The 15,653-nt window shown below is 46.4% G+C and overlaps 1 protein-coding gene across 1 annotated transcript in view; it reads right to left on the bottom strand.

Moving 5' to 3' along the window:
• laptm4b (lysosomal protein transmembrane 4 beta) overlaps positions 1-14,119 on the bottom strand; it is a 51,045-nt gene extending 36,926 nt beyond the window's left edge. The window contains exons 1-3 of the mRNA XM_060824068.1: positions 14,021-14,119; positions 3,695-3,806; positions 972-1,045 (exon numbers count right to left, since the gene is read on the bottom strand). Of these exons, the coding sequence (XP_060680051.1) occupies positions 972-1,045; positions 3,695-3,806; positions 14,021-14,119 (285 nt within the window). The remainder of the gene's footprint in view (positions 1-971; positions 1,046-3,694; positions 3,807-14,020) is intronic.
• Between the last annotated feature and the right edge of the window lie 1,534 nt (positions 14,120-15,653).

Raw genomic sequence — 15,653 nt, forward strand, 5'->3', positions numbered from 1 at the left:
CCAGGTCATTAACACCACCATGCTAAGGAGTAACAGCTATGGATTTATTAAGGGGGGATTGGCGGGAGATAACATCCACCCCATCGTTGTTGACACCACTGTTTATTCACATGGCCTCAAATCGACACAGGCTCTACTAAACCACTCCAGATGACACTAGGCTTTGGGTAACTACCCAACAGCAGTGGGGTGTCTGAGGTACCAGGACGGTCTGGTCTATTGTGGAAGTGGCCAGTCCTTTCATTTGCCGAAGATGCCATTCAGGAGAAGCACGACTCCTTCTGGGAAGGCAGTGGTGCAATTATCGCTGTCCTAGCCCTCCAGAAACTCAAGCCAATGGTCTGGGAGCATGGGTTCAAATCCATGTAGCGGTCAGTGAAATGGAATGGACAGTTGGCCTAATAGTGGCCATTTGATGGCTGTCATTTGTCATCAAAAACTATTTGCTTAACTGACGTCCAGTAGGAAATCTTATTTATCCATGAAATGTTATTTAACCTTAGCTGCCTTCTGGGATGGGCAATAAATGGACAAGCCAGTGACACCCACATACCATCAACAATTTTGTTTTAAGAGAAATGTGAAATAAGTTTTCATTTCAAAATGCATAGACTTGCTAAAACTGCATTCAACTGGCCCAGATGGAATATCATATCGAATTTAGTCTATGCTGCTATAGTACCTGTTTCTTCAACGCCAATTGGCTTTGACGCGATTGAAGAATTTAGACCGTTATTTGTAGAACACAATCTTTCCTTACCATATTGGCTATAACGCGATTCTGGCCCCACTGGTTTAAATGGCACGGATATTGCACGATTTTCGTTAAACACAAGACCCGCACGAGAACTGAACGATAGCATGAAATCAGAACTGACTGTACATCCATATTGGTTACAATAGCATCACCAAAATAAAAGCCACCAAATTTGGCTGTTGGGATCCTGATTTTAACCATTCATTTGCAGTACCTTATATGCGCCATAAGTGGCCATTCCACAGATCGTTATCATAAGGAGAGAAACGGCAGTAGCAATGCAGATATCTGAAACAGAAAATAGGACGTAGACACAGAAGAAAGCACACATTATTTCGAGGCACCACATCCAAGCAAGTTGTCGTAGAAAAATGGGAGAACAGGTCAGAGAAATTAATTTTCCTTAAACATGTCAAGTCAGTTGATTGCATTCCTCTCCTTTCATGAGTGTTCTTGCATGAGCCATAGAACCATGAGGACATAGACACAGAAGCAGGAGTTGGCCATTCGGCCCATCAAGTCTGCACCGACCCACTGATCCCCACCCAGACCCAGCATAGCCACCCATAATCAGATCACTGACTGAATGGTCGATTGGTTCAAAGGGCTGTGTGGCCTATGCTCGATCCCTGTTCAGGTGTTTGTATCTATTTTGTAGGTGTATCTGCGTTCTGTCACCACAACTCATACCTGAGAGAGTTCAGTGGCTGAAAAAAAATGCTCATGAAATAAGCCCTTAGAAGGTATTTTAGGTGAATCTGAGGAATCCAGTGGACCAGTTACAAAAGAATATGAACAAGTCTATACAGGGAAAGATCCCATTTTAAATTACTACAGAGTGAGTTGCAATGGGAATACAAGACTGATGGCTAGAAGTCAAGTTATCAACAGAATTTTTTAATATACATGCAGCAGATGTAGGAAGCTTACTGAGAGACTGCTGGATAATCAAACAGTCATAGAACCGTAGACAAAGAGTCATACAGCATAGAAACAGGTCCGTCTGTCCATCATGCTTATAGTGACTAACCATCACCAAACTATACTAATCCCATTTAGCTGTACTTTGTCTGCAGTCTACTGAGCCCTGGCATTTTAACTGTTCATCCAGATGTTTCTTAAATGTTATAAGAGTACCTGCCCGCTCACCACACTCTCAGGCAGCACCAACCATATTCCTACCACCCTCAGGGGGAGAATAGTTCACCCCAGATCCCTCTAAACCACTTACTCCTCACCATAAGCGTGTACTGACTGATAATAGACATGCCTGCCATGGGAAAAAGATTCTCATGATTGACCCTGTCTGCTGCGCCTCTCATAATTTTGTACACCTGAATCAGATCCTCCCTCAGCCTCCTGTGCTCCAGGAAAAACACATCCCAGCCTGTCCAGCCTCTCCTCATAACTGAGACTTTCCATTCCAACAATATCCAGGTGAATCTCCTTTGCACTCTCTCTGATAGTGTGCAATCACATCTTTCTGATAGTGTGGTGACCAGAACTGCACAGGGTATTCCAGCTGTGGCCTAACTAATGTTTTATAAAGTTGTAACAAGACTTCCTTGCTCCTATATTCCTGATAAAGGGCTTATGCCCGAAACGTCGAATTTCCTGTTCCTTGGATGGTGCCTGACCTGCTGCGCTTTAACCAGCAACACATTTTCAGCTCCTATATTCCATGCCCTGGGTAATGAAGACAAGCATCCTATATACTCTCTTCCCCATCTGTCTACCTGTACTGACTCCTTCAGGGAAGTATGGTCTTGTACACTAAGGTCCCTTTGTTCCTCAGTACTCTCTCGGACCTATCGTTATTGTGTACATGCTTCTCTTATGAGACCTCCCAAAATGAACTTCTCAGGATTAAATTCCATCTGCCATACTCTGCCCAATTTACCAGCTGATCAATAGTTACATCTCCTGATGCTGCCTGGTTTGCTGTGTTCTTCCAGCCTTCTGCTTGTCTATCAATAGCCTGAAACCATCCTCCTCACTATCAACAACACCGCCGGCTTTCACGTCATCAGAGGGAGGCAATGGCTTAGTGGTATTATTGCTGGACTGTTAACCCAATGACCCAACTAATGTTCTGGGGGTGTGGGTTTGAATCCTGCCAGAGCCGATGGTAGAATTTGAATTCAATAAATATCTGAAATTAAGAGTTTATTGATGACCGTGAATTCATTGTGGATTGTTGGGAAAAACACACCTGATTCACTAATGCCCTTTGGGGAAGGAAACTGCTATCCTTACCTGGTATGGCCTACAGGTGACTCCAAACCAACAGCCAATGTGGTTGACGCTTGACTGCTCTCTGGGCAATAAATACTGGCCTGGCCAGTGGTGCCATCATCCCAGAAATGAATAAAAAATGTGACCTTCTACACCCACATACATTGGAAGCTAGTGCTTCCAATTAAACCTGTTGGACTATAACCTGGTGTTGTGGGATTTTTAACTTTGTACACCCCAGTCTAATACCGGCATCTCCAAATCATCCAAGTCATTAATCTACATAACAAGGCTGTCAGCTCTCAGTTCTGAAGAAGAATTATACCAGACTCAAAATGTTAATTCTGTTTTTTCTCTCTCTACAGATATTTGGATGCCAATTTCCAACATCTGCAACATTTTGGTTTTGTGATTTTTGGAAACATTTGGCAGCCAATATTTGAGATCTTCACAGGGATAACACATGACGGGCAGAGTCTGTGCTTTTCAGGCCATCCCCGGGTGAAAAGGCAGAGCTGAATGTAGAGCAAAGCTCTGTGACATCTTAGTGAGTCGAGGGAAGTTTCCGAGCACAGCGAGCAGCCACTCCAGGAGGACATTCCAGTTTCGCAGTCACGCAAAACAAAGTGAGACACCATGACATGGGAAAGACCGTAGGGTTGCAGAGGATGAATGTGGAGGGGTGCAGCAACATTTACTTACTGGCATCATCGGTGAGGTCAAAGTCAGTGCCGAGTTCAGTATGGGTCAGGTAGTACCGTTCTGGGTCACTGAGGGCAGACAACAAAATCAGCAGCACCACACCATTGATCAGCTAATGGGAGAGAAAGGAAAAGTCAGTGAGCCACTTAGAATCAAGTTATACCCTTATCTGACCGCACGGGGAAGAGAATACCAATTGTTTTCAGTAATCTTCACCAATCAGTAGACATCTCATGATACTGATGGCAGCTTGTCTACATCCGGGTCTGATGCTTCCAGTTTGAGCTACTTACCCTGGCTCCCCCTCCCCCTATTCCCCAGGACGTGCTCCCCCTCCCCTACACCCTGGGACTTGTTTCCTCTCCCTGCCATGATAAAATAGGGCTGAGTCAACATGTTTTGTCAAGGGGAGGACATGTCTGAATTCTTTGAGGTTGGAACAAGCAAGTTAGATAAAGGAAAGCCAGTGGGTGTGATCTATTTGGATTTCCAGAAGGCCTTTGGCAAGGTGATACACAGAAGGCTGCTAAATAAGTTAAGAGCTGCAAATGTGTTGCTGGTCAAAGCACAGCAGGCCAGGCAGCATCTCAGGAATAGAGAATTCGACGTTTCGAGCATAAGCCCTTCATCAGGAATAAGAGAGAGAGAGCCAAGCAGGCTAAGATAAAAGGTAGGGAGGAGGGACTAGGGGGAGGGGCGATGGAGGTGGGATAGGTGGAAGGAGGTCAAGGTGAGGGTGATAGGCCGGAGTGGGGTGGGGGCGGAGAGTTAAAAGCTCATAGTGATAGGGGTAGGCTACTAGTATGGTTAGAGGACTGGCTGACTGGCAGAAGGCAGAGAGTAGGGATAGAGGGGTCTTTGAGCGTTTGCAAGTGTACAGGGCCTCAGTGAGACCACACCTGGAGTATTGTGTGCAGTTTTGGTCTCCTGATGTTCTGGTTATTGACGGAGCATAATGAAGGTTTACCAGGCTGTTCCCCTGGGACAGCAGGACTTGGGAGTCCAGAACTAGAGGGCATAGGTTTAGGATGAGAGGAGAAAGATATAAAAGAGACCTAAGGGGCAACTTTTTCAAGCAGATGGTGATGCATGTATGGAATGAGCTGCCAAAGGAAGTGGTTGAGGCTGGTACAATTGCAATACTTAAAAGGCATCTGGATGGGTATATGAATAGGAAGGGTTTAGAGGGGTATTGGTCAAATGCTGGCAAATGGGACTAGATTAATTTAGGAGATCTGGTTGGCATGGATGAGTTGGACCCAAGGATCTGTTTCCATGCTGTACATCTCTATGACTCTATGACTGACATATGAAGAGAGACTGGGTAAGTCAGGATTCACTGGAGTTAAGAAGAATGAGGGACATCTCAAAAACCTACAAATTTCTAACAGGACTAGACAACAAAAACACAAGAGGGATGTTTCTGATGACTGGGGAGTCCAGAACTCAGGGTCACAGTCTAAGGATATGGAGTGGGCCATTTCGGACTGAGATGTGGAGAAATGTCTTCCCCCAGCGAGTGGGGAGCCTGTGGAATTCTCTGCCATGGAAAGTAGTTGAGGCCAAAACATTGAACGTTTTCCAGAAGGAGATAGATATCGTTCTTAGAGCTGAAGGGATCAAAGGGTATGGGGAGAAAGCAGGAACAGGGGATTGAGTTTGATGGTCAGCCATGATGGCCTACTAATGCTCCTAGTTTCTATGTTATAAAGTCCACAAATCTTTTATTTATTGTTTTCTGGGACATGGACATTGCAGGCAAGGCCTTACGTTCTTTTGAATCGTGGGGCTTGCCATGTGTCTGGAGTCACATGGAGACCTGTCCAAGTCAGGGACGGCGGACTCCCTTCACAAGAGGACTCTGTGAACCAGCTCAGATTTTACAGCAGTGAATAAATAGTCACCGTGGTTACTATGTGATGTTTCCAATTTAATTGAATTTAAAATTCCGCCATCTGTCAGGGGTGGGATTTGAACCCATGCCCTCACAGTCTTAAACCTCAGGATCATGTGCCCAGTGAGTTTATCACTACTCCAGCACCACAATCATTACATGGTACTCAGCCATGATTTGGCTCATATTACAATGTAGTATTAACTGTTAGACATCTGCCAGGGCACTTCAGATTTTCCCATCTGACCAATCTGGAACATTTATTGTCTTATTAATTGTCCAGTCTCTCCATTGAAGCATAAATACAGTACTTTTCAGAACAATTAGCATCCATCGTTGAGAGGAGACATTCTCTCTGAAGCTAAATGCAAAACACATTAAACGTAATTAAGTCTGCAATTGTGCTATCACATCTGTTAATGCAAAACTGTTTTTTTCATCGGCACTGATGCAAATGATAAAGCTGTGTCCCTCAAATGTCAGATGTGAACTGGATTGTTGCACATACTACAGCAAGTTAGTGAAAGAATATCATCTCAAATTCATCTCTCACTTCTCTGCGTTAACCAACAAAAGTGACTTTCCTTTATAGGGTAGGCCCATTGATGCATGTCCCCCATCTACGATCATTCATGATATTTTCATTTTTACAATTCCAGCCTCTTCAGTAACCATATTAAATCGATTGCCCATTGCCATGAGTCTTCAGCTGCCTTGGCTGACCCCGTGTTCTGTATTACCTCTCCACTTCTTTGCCCTCATTAAGGGACACTCCTCTTACCCCTCAACTTATTTCATGAAGCCTTCAATGAACTGAAGGCTTCAATGTCTCCTAATGTGGCTCCGTATCAATCTTGGTAATATTCCTAAGATGCCCCCTGGCTGGTGAACCAGGATAAAACCTCCATAAATACATTGTTTTGATCCTGCTGGAAACATTGTAAAGAGAGGTGAACAAGAGTAGATTTCCAGAACTCATGAGGGGTAAGAGGAGTGGTTTTTTCCCTAAATTTATTGTTTTGTACGAAATAAGTGACACTGGCTAGACTAGTGTGTATTGCACATCTCCAGCTTCCCTTGAGAAGGTGGGAGTGAGCTGCCTTCTTGCAGTCCACCTACTGTGGTTTGACCCACAATGCCCTTAGGAAGGGAATTCCAGGGTTTTGACCCAGCGACACTGAAGGAACAGTGATATATTTTTAAATCTGGCTTGAGGGGGAATTTGTAAGTCGTGGTGTTCGACTGTCCTTGCCCTTCTAGATGGAAATGGTCTTAGGTTTGGAAAGTGCTGTCTGAGGAGCCTTGGTGAATTTCTGCAGTGCATCTTGTTGTTAATGCGCTCTGTTGCTACTGAGGTTGGTGGTAGAGGGAATGGATGCTTGTAAATTTGGTGTCAATCAAGTGGGCTGCTTTGTTCTGAATGGTTTTGAGCTTCTTGAATATTATTGCCATCCAGGCAGGTGGGGAGTATTCCATCACACTCCTGATTTATACCTTGTAGATGATGGACAGGCTTTGGGGAGATAGGAGGTGAGTTACTTGCTGCAGAATTCCCAGTTTCTGACCTGCTCTTTGAGCCATTGTGCTTATATGGTGAATGCAGTTCAGTTTCTGGTCAATAGTAACCCCCAGGATATTGATAATGGGGGATAGAGTGATGGTGATGCATTGCATGTCAACCGTTGATGATTAGATTCTCTCTTGTTAGAGATAGTCATCACCTGGCATTTGTGTAACATGAATGCAACTTGCCACTTGTCAACCCAAGCCTGGAGATTGTTCAAGTCTTGTTGCATTTGGTCATGGACTGTTTCAGCATCTGAGGAGTTGCGAATGGTGCTGAACATTGTGCAATCATCTGCCAGTTTACATTCATTTCCTGGACAGTGATGCAGAGTAACATTTTTCTTTTTGGTTATAGCTTCAACAGTCTCTATTATCTTAAATGTTCACTCTATCGATCTAATCAGAATGAAGTGCTTTGGAACTTTGAACATTTTGGGGTGTTTTTTTAGCATATTACTCGTATAACAATAATTGTTGATTTCCCAAATTGACCTTATGTACCAGACAGTGACGAAGGAGTCTGGGAATCCCGGTACATTGTTGTGGTGGTGAGGTTAAGATATAAATATAGAAAAGACAAACGAGAGAGACACAACTGTCAGTGTCTGGAATCACAAAATCAATCGCTTCACCTTACAATTCGGAAGTCATCATACTCAGAGAAATCGGATTTGTGGGTTTGCTAATGAATGGAAATGATGGCACGTTGCCAGTATATTAGTCCCCTTCCAATTCAGGTGCAGTCCATCTTTCATTTACAGGTCAGTACCACTCTAAAAGAGATTCCAATCATCCAAAAATGTGAATCCTTCTCCCCCGAACCAGCTTCTCAACCACGTGTTCATCTGCTCTATCGTTCTATTCCTACCCTCACTAGCTCATGGCACCAGGAGTAATCCAGACATTACCACCCTCAAGGACCTCCTTTTCAAATTCTTGCCTAACTTCTTATATTCTCTCCTCAGAACCTTCTCTTCCTCTGTTGTTAGTTCCAATATGGACAACAATCTCCTGCCTGATCTGCCACAGAGTTTCAAATGTCTACCACCCTTTGTATGTAGAAGTGCTTCCTAACATCTATCCTGAACAGTCTGGCCCTAATTCTCAGACTATGTTCCCAGTTCTAGAATCCCCAGTAAGTGGAAATAATTTAGCTTTATCTGCCCTCAATTTGTTGGAGGTGGTTCAAAGAGGATTCAATTAAATGGTGCTTGGGATTGGGGTGCTACTTATAAGGAAACACTGGACAGGTTGGGCCTATACTGAGGTGAAAGTGAGGACTGCAGATGCTGGAGATTAGAGTCAAGGTTAGAGTGGTGCTGGAAAAGCACAGCAGATCAGGCAGTATCTGAGGAGCAGGAAAATTGACGTTTTGGTCAAAAACTCTTCACCAGGAATGAGGCTGGGACTTCGAGGGTGGAGAGATAAAGGGGAGGGGGTGGGGCTGGGGGAATGTTGATAGGTGGATGGAGGTGGGGGCAAAAGTGATACATCGGAGGGAATGTGGTGCAGATAGGTGGGAAGGAAGATGGACAAGTGGGACAGGTCATGAGGTCGGTGCTGAGCTGGAAGTTTGGAACTGGGATAAGGTGGGGGGAGGGGAAATAAGGAAAGGGGTTGGAGGGTCTCAAGACAGAAGATGAGGCATTCTTCCTCCAGGCATTGGGTGGTGAGGAAGTGGCAATGGAGCAGGCCCAGGACTTGCATGTCCTTGGCGGAGTGGGAGGGGGAGTTGAAGTGTTCAGCCCCGGGGCGGTGGGGTTGGTTGGTGCGGATGTCTTGGAGATGTTCCCTAAAGTGTTCTGTGAATAGGTGTCCAGTCTCCCCAGTGTAGAGGAGATCGCATCGGGAGCCACGGATCCAGTAAATGACATGTGTGGAAGTTCAGGGGAAACTTTAGTGGATGTGGAAGGTTCCTTTGGGGCCTTGAACAGAGGTGAGGGGGACGGTGTGGGAGCAGGTTTTGCATTTCCCGAGGTGGCAGGGGCAGGTGCCGGGAGGTAAGGGAAGGTTGTTGGGAGTCACAGAGGGACCGGTCATTACAGAAAGTGGATAGGGGTGGGGAGGGAAATATATCTCTGGTGGTGGGGTCCGTTTGGAGGTGGTGGAAATTGCAGAGGATGATGCCATGTATACCGAGGTTGGTGGGGTGGAAGGTGAGGACCAGGGGGATCCTGTCCTTGTTGTGGCTGGAGGGGTGGGTTTGAGGGTGGAGGTGCGGGACGTGGGTGAGATGCGCTGGAGGGCATCATCAACCACGTGGGAGGGGACATTGCGGTCTTTAAAGAAGGAGGCGATCCGGTGTGTTCTGTGGTGGAACTGGTCCTCCTGGGAGTAGATGCAGCGGAGGCAGAGGCAGGCCTATATCTCCTCTTTAAAAGAGCGAGAGGTGATTATCTTGAGACCTACGAGATATGGTGATGAAATGGCAGAGTGAATACTGAGAGGTTGTTTCCCCCTTTTGGGAAAGATCAGAGCTAGAGGGCACAGTTTGAAAATAAGACATCTCCATGTAGGAGGGAGTGAATGAGAATATATTCTCTCAGGGTAGTTTTGAGTCATTCAAACTCAGTGGTGGCACTGTCATTGAATATTTGTGAGGCAGAAATAGAGAGAACTTCTTGGCTGACAAGAGAGCCAGCAGCTAGAGAGGATAGGGTGGAGTTGAGGCCATAATCAATTTAGCCGTAATGCTATCAACTGACAGAGCAGGCTGGAGGGGCTGAATGGTCTATTTTAGCTCCTGATTTGTATGTTTGCATGCTCAGAAACTGACCAGCACCAATTAATGCATTGGAAATATGTGACCTCAAAAGGTAATTATCAACAAAACAATCTACTGTGAAGCCATTCTGATTTGTTTGGATGTAATTATTTTGCTTGGGGCTAGAAACAAGGGCAGCCTGCCAAAACACTGGCCAGCAGCTCAGCTTAATAATAGCTTGCTGCTACAATGTTTTTCCATTCATTTGTGGGATATGGTCATCACAGGTTTGGGGTCAGTAATTAATTGTCTGTCCCGAGTTGCCCCTTGAGAAGGTGGGGGTGAGCTGCCTTCTTGAAATGCTGCAGTCCATCAGCTGTTGGTAGACCCACAATGCCCTTAGGGAGGGAATTCCAGGATTTTGACCCAGTGACACTGAAGGAACGGTGATATATTTCCAAGTCAGGATGGTAAGTGGCTTGGAGGGGAACCTGCAGGGATGTGGTGTTCCCACGTATCTGCTGCCCTTGTCCTTCTAGATTGTATAAGATCACAGTTGGAGGCAAAGGGATCAAAAGGTATGGGGAGAAAGCAGGAACAGGGGATTGAGTTGGCTGATCGGCCATGATCACATTGAATGGCGGAGCAGATTCAAAGGGTCGAATGGCCTCCTCCTGCCATTACTGTCTTTGTTTTGTTGTTTCTATCACCAACATGAAGCAAAAACAAAATTAACAAATGGTTTTATGAAATGTTGCATCAAACGTAGAATTAATTGTTATGGAGATGAAGGAAACATGACTATTTTATTGCCTCCTTCATGTGTGCTTGTTACCTTACTAAGGCTTGGGGGGATTTCATGAGTTTAAATCTTTCATTATTGATTGATTTACTTCCTGCGTGATTTATCCATAGATCAATGGCAGAGGTAAGTAACTGTTCCCATATTACTGGCAAAATGATCTCGCCATTATTTTCCGAATTATTGGACAACTATGTTTACTGTTGTAGAACAATCTCAAGATACAAGGCGGTAATAGATAGGGGGTAATGAATGTAATCTCCCTCCCAGATCAAATTCCAGTGCAGCACAATTGTAGCTCATGTTGCACAGTTTCCAACATTAAAAGACCTGCCAATCTTCTGTCGACCTGTGTTAAATGATCAGATTAGGAGCAAAAAGCTTCTCTGAATATTGTGGCATTGCACCATCATTAAAAAGAAAACCTTCATCTTGTTCCTATGAGTGGACCAAAGTGCTGCAGATGCTCAAAATAGGGAAGGATGACTGAAAATGCAGGAGATACAAAGTAGGCCAGTCAGCGTTGCTGAGAGGAACAAGCAAGGGGAAGCCATTGAGATAGAAAGGGCTAGAAGGACTTAATAAGGGGCCCCAAACTGTTCGCACTATTCCAGGTGTGGTCTGATTAGTGCTTGCATAGTTTTGGCAAAACCTCTCCACTTTTATAGCCCATTCCTGTGGTGCAGGCACTGGGGTGTTGGTAAGTCAGAAGCAGAGATCTGTAACGTTGCACTCTGTGAATAAACCTGGTATCAAGAAATGAGTACCTGTCTCGTTTGATAAATCAAAGTGTCTCGGATTTGTTTAACCAGATCCTGCATTCAGTGAAGCATGGGGTTATCAAACAGACTTCAAAGCAATCACTGACTGAAAGAATAGCCTATGTAATATACATAAAATACTCCATTGTGTTATTGACAAGCAAGAGGACACAGCAAGGCCAAAAAACATTCGAAGTAATTAATCCGCTCGCTGGGAAACCACAGGAAACTCAACTCCAAAGCTGCACTCTCATCCACATCTTTCAGAATTTATTTTTAAATGCTGCTTTTTTTTTGTTAAGCGTTTGATTTGTTTATGTTGGATTCTGTGTAGCAGGATTACCACATATTGTAAAGGACCTGGATTCTTAATAAATTGGCATTTTCTAAATCCACTTTTATTCCAAGGGTTTCAATTTCCTTAGCTGGTCTGACCTACCTGTGACTCCAGACCCACAGCAATGTGGTGGACTCTTAAACTACCCTCTGGGCAGCTAGGGATGGGTAACAAACACTGACCTAGTCAGTGACATCCATCTAAACCAGTAACACCCAAAGACTGTGAATCAATATTAAAAAAATTATTGCACCTTTAATAATCATCTGACCTATTTGTAAAATGTTGCTGAATGTTCTATGACTCAAGCAGCAGCTTAGAAGTGCGTCTAGTCTGAAGTATTATCTTAATAACTCTGGGGATATAAAGCTGTGTGAAGGTTACACAGTTCCAGAAATACCCTTCCAAGGCCAATAATAGTCCTGCTTCCAATTTCCATTTGGAAGGGGATTTATTGTGAAGGGGCTTTCTCCAGGACAATGTCACCTGTTCTCAGGTAGAATTGGGACCCACAACATGCAGTAACCTCCTGTCTATTTAGCCAACAGACCAGCCTGTATATCCAGGTGAGACAACATCCCCCTGGGCTCTATTGGGATTCGACTGGACATTCCATTTGTTCTGACAGCTCCTGACCGATCAAGGACAGCTGTCTCCCTTCCTCCTGGCCCTTCATTCATTTCCTCTCACACTTTCCCTCACTCTCCTCCCCCATCCCTCACTCTCCTCCCCCCTCCCTCACTGTCCTCGCCCCTCCCTCACTATCCTTCCCCCTTCACTGTCCTCCCCCTCCTTCACTGTCCTTCCCCCTCCCTCACTGTCCTCCCTCCCTCACTGTCCTCCCCCCTCACTGTCCTTCCCCTCCCTCACTCTCCTCCCGCCTCCCTCACTGTCCTTCCCGCTCCCTCACTGCCCTCCCCCCTCCTTCACTGTCCTTCCCCTTCACTGTCCTTCCCCCTCCCTCAGTCCTCCCCCCTCCCTCACTGTCCTTCCCTCTCCCTCACTGTCCTTCCCTCTCCCTCACTGTCCTTCCCCCTCCTTCACTGTCCTCCCTCCCTCACTGTCCTCCCCCCTCACTGTCCTTCCCCTCCCTCACTGTCCTTCCCCTCCCTCACTGTCCTTTCCCCTCCCTCACTGTCCTTTTCCCTCCCTCACTGTCCTTCCCCCTCCCTCACTGTCCTTCTCTTCCCTGTCACTCTTTCCCCCCCTTCACTTTCCCCCTCTGCCCTCACTATCCTCCCTCTCCTTCCTCTCTATAACTCCTCTCCCTCTCTCTCACCATCCGTCCTTCTCACTCACCTGTTCTTCTCCACTTCCCTCATTCTCACACTGTTCCCCTCCCTCAGTCTCCTCTCCCTTGCACTCAGTCTCCTCCCTCTCTGTCACTTTCTTCCTTCTCCCTCACTCTCCAACCTCTCCCTCACTTTCGTTCTCCTTCCTCACACCACCCCTCTCTCCCCTTCTTCATTCTCTCCCCTCTCCCTCACTCTGCCCCCTCCCTCACTCTCTCCCTCACTCTCCTCATTCATTCCCTCACTCATCTCCCTCACCCTCACTCTCCTCATTCATTCCCTCACTCATCTCCCTCACCCTCACTCTCCTCCACCCTATCCCCCTCCCCCTCACTCTCTTCCTGCGTTCTCCCACTCTCCACTTCTCCCTCACTCTCTGCCCCCTCCCTCACACTCTCCCTCTCTCCTCCCTCTCCCTCACTCGCCCCCTCCCTCACTCTCCTCACTCTCTCCCTCACTCTCCTCATTCACTCCCTCACTCACCACCCTCACCCTCACTCATCCTCACTCTCCGCCACCCTATCCTCCTCCACCTCACTCTCTTCCTGCATTCTCCCACTCTCCACTTCTCCCTCACTCTCAGCCCCCTCCCTCACACTCTCCCCCTCTCCTCCTCTCCTCCCTCTCCCTCACTCTCCTCCCTCTCCCTCACTCTCCTCCCTCTCCCTCACTCTATACCCACTCCCTCACTCTATACCCCCCTTACTCCCCTCCCACTGCCTCACTTTCCTCCTTCACCCTCACTCTCCCCACCCTCCCACTCTCCTCCAATCCCCAACACTCCCTCACACACAGACGCACTTCCTCTCCTTCCCCCTCCTCGCCATCTCATTGACCCCTCATCCTCCCCTCGGTGCCACTGCTGGCTTCCTTGCTCACTACCCTGTCCCTCTCTCTCTCCCTCAATCCCTCGCTGAGTTCCCCCTCAGACCCCCTGCCCCTCCCCCTAGCCCCCAGTGCAAACACTCACCATGTACCATGTTCCCAGAATGATTGTCCCGGTGCGGACATGACAGCAAAAACAGCAGCGGCTGGAATACCAGCCTCCAAACCGAGACTCCATCCTCATAACTCCTGCCAAAGCCACACCAGCAGAGAGGAAAACAAATAACAAAACAAAACTGGAAAAATCCAAAAGAAAGAGGGCTGCTGTTAGCCCAGGGCTGGAAAAGCTGAGGCGGCCGTTTCTCTCTTGCAGTAAAACTAACAGAAGCTGCACTGTGATCCTGTCACTGATCCTGCTCACAGACTCTCTCCTGGAACAGATGGAGAGGATTTAACCCTCTCTCTCCCCTCACACTCTCTCTCTCTCACACACACACACAGACGCGCACTCACACACACACACATGCACACACACTCACATGCACTCACACGCACTCTCTCACACACACACGTGCACAAGAACATGCACTCACACACATACTCTCACAGATACACACACACTCTCATAGACACACACACACACTCTCATAGACACACACACACACAAACTCATGCACACACACACACACACACTCTCACTCTCACAGACACACACTCACATGCACTCACACACACTCTCTCACACACACACACATGCACAACTCACACACATACTCTCACAGATACACACGCACTCTCACAGACACACACACACACGAACTCATGCACACACACACTTACACACACACACACACTCACAGACACATACACTCACACACACACACACACACACTCCTGCAATCTAAGCTGCTAAGACAGGCTGGGGAATCCAGCAATTATACAAACCACCCCCTCTGTGAACATTATACTTGGTTACCCCTACTCCCCCAACCTCCCTTCTCCTTCCAATGGCCCAAGTATTTTTTATCCCTCCAATTGCTCATCATGGGTCTCACTGGCAAGTCCAGTACTTGTTGTCCATTCCTTTAATTTCCCCTTGAACTGAGTGTAGCTCCATATCTGAGGGCAACTAAGAGTCAGTGACATTGCTATGGGGCTGGAGACACACGTAGGTCAGACTAGGTAAGGAAGGCAGATTTCTTTCCCTAAAGAACATTAGTGGGTTTTCTTTTCACACAAAAAAATCACTGATAATTCCATGATTATCATTGTGAGACTAACGTGACATTTCAGGTATAAACATAGAAACTCAGCAGGTCTGGCAGCAAGTGTGGAGGGAGAAGCAGAGTTAACATTTTGAATCCAGTCTCCCATGGGGAACATTGTTGAACACCTTACTGAGGTCCAAATAGATCACGTCTACCGCTCTGCCTTCATCAATCCTTTTTGTTACTTCTTCAAAAACTCAATCACGTTCATGAGACATGATTTCCCATGCACAATGCCTTGTGCTCCCCCATCCAAGGGAAGAGACACCTACCATCAATTCTGTCTGTACCCCTCATTATTTTATAAACTTCTATCAGTTCGCCTCTCAACCTCCTACTCTCCAGTGAAAGAAGTCCCAGCCTTTACAGCCTTTCTTTATAACTCAAACCTTCCACACCCAGCAACATCCTGGTAAATCTCTTCTGAACCCTCTCCAACTTAATAATATCCTTCTTATAATTGGGTGACAGTATTCCAGAAGTGTCCTCACAAATATCCTGTACAACCTC

The sequence above is a fragment of the Hemiscyllium ocellatum genome, chromosome 4, assembly GCF_020745735.1.
Source record: "Hemiscyllium ocellatum isolate sHemOce1 chromosome 4, sHemOce1.pat.X.cur, whole genome shotgun sequence".
Lineage (NCBI taxonomy): Eukaryota > Metazoa > Chordata > Chondrichthyes > Orectolobiformes > Hemiscylliidae > Hemiscyllium > Hemiscyllium ocellatum.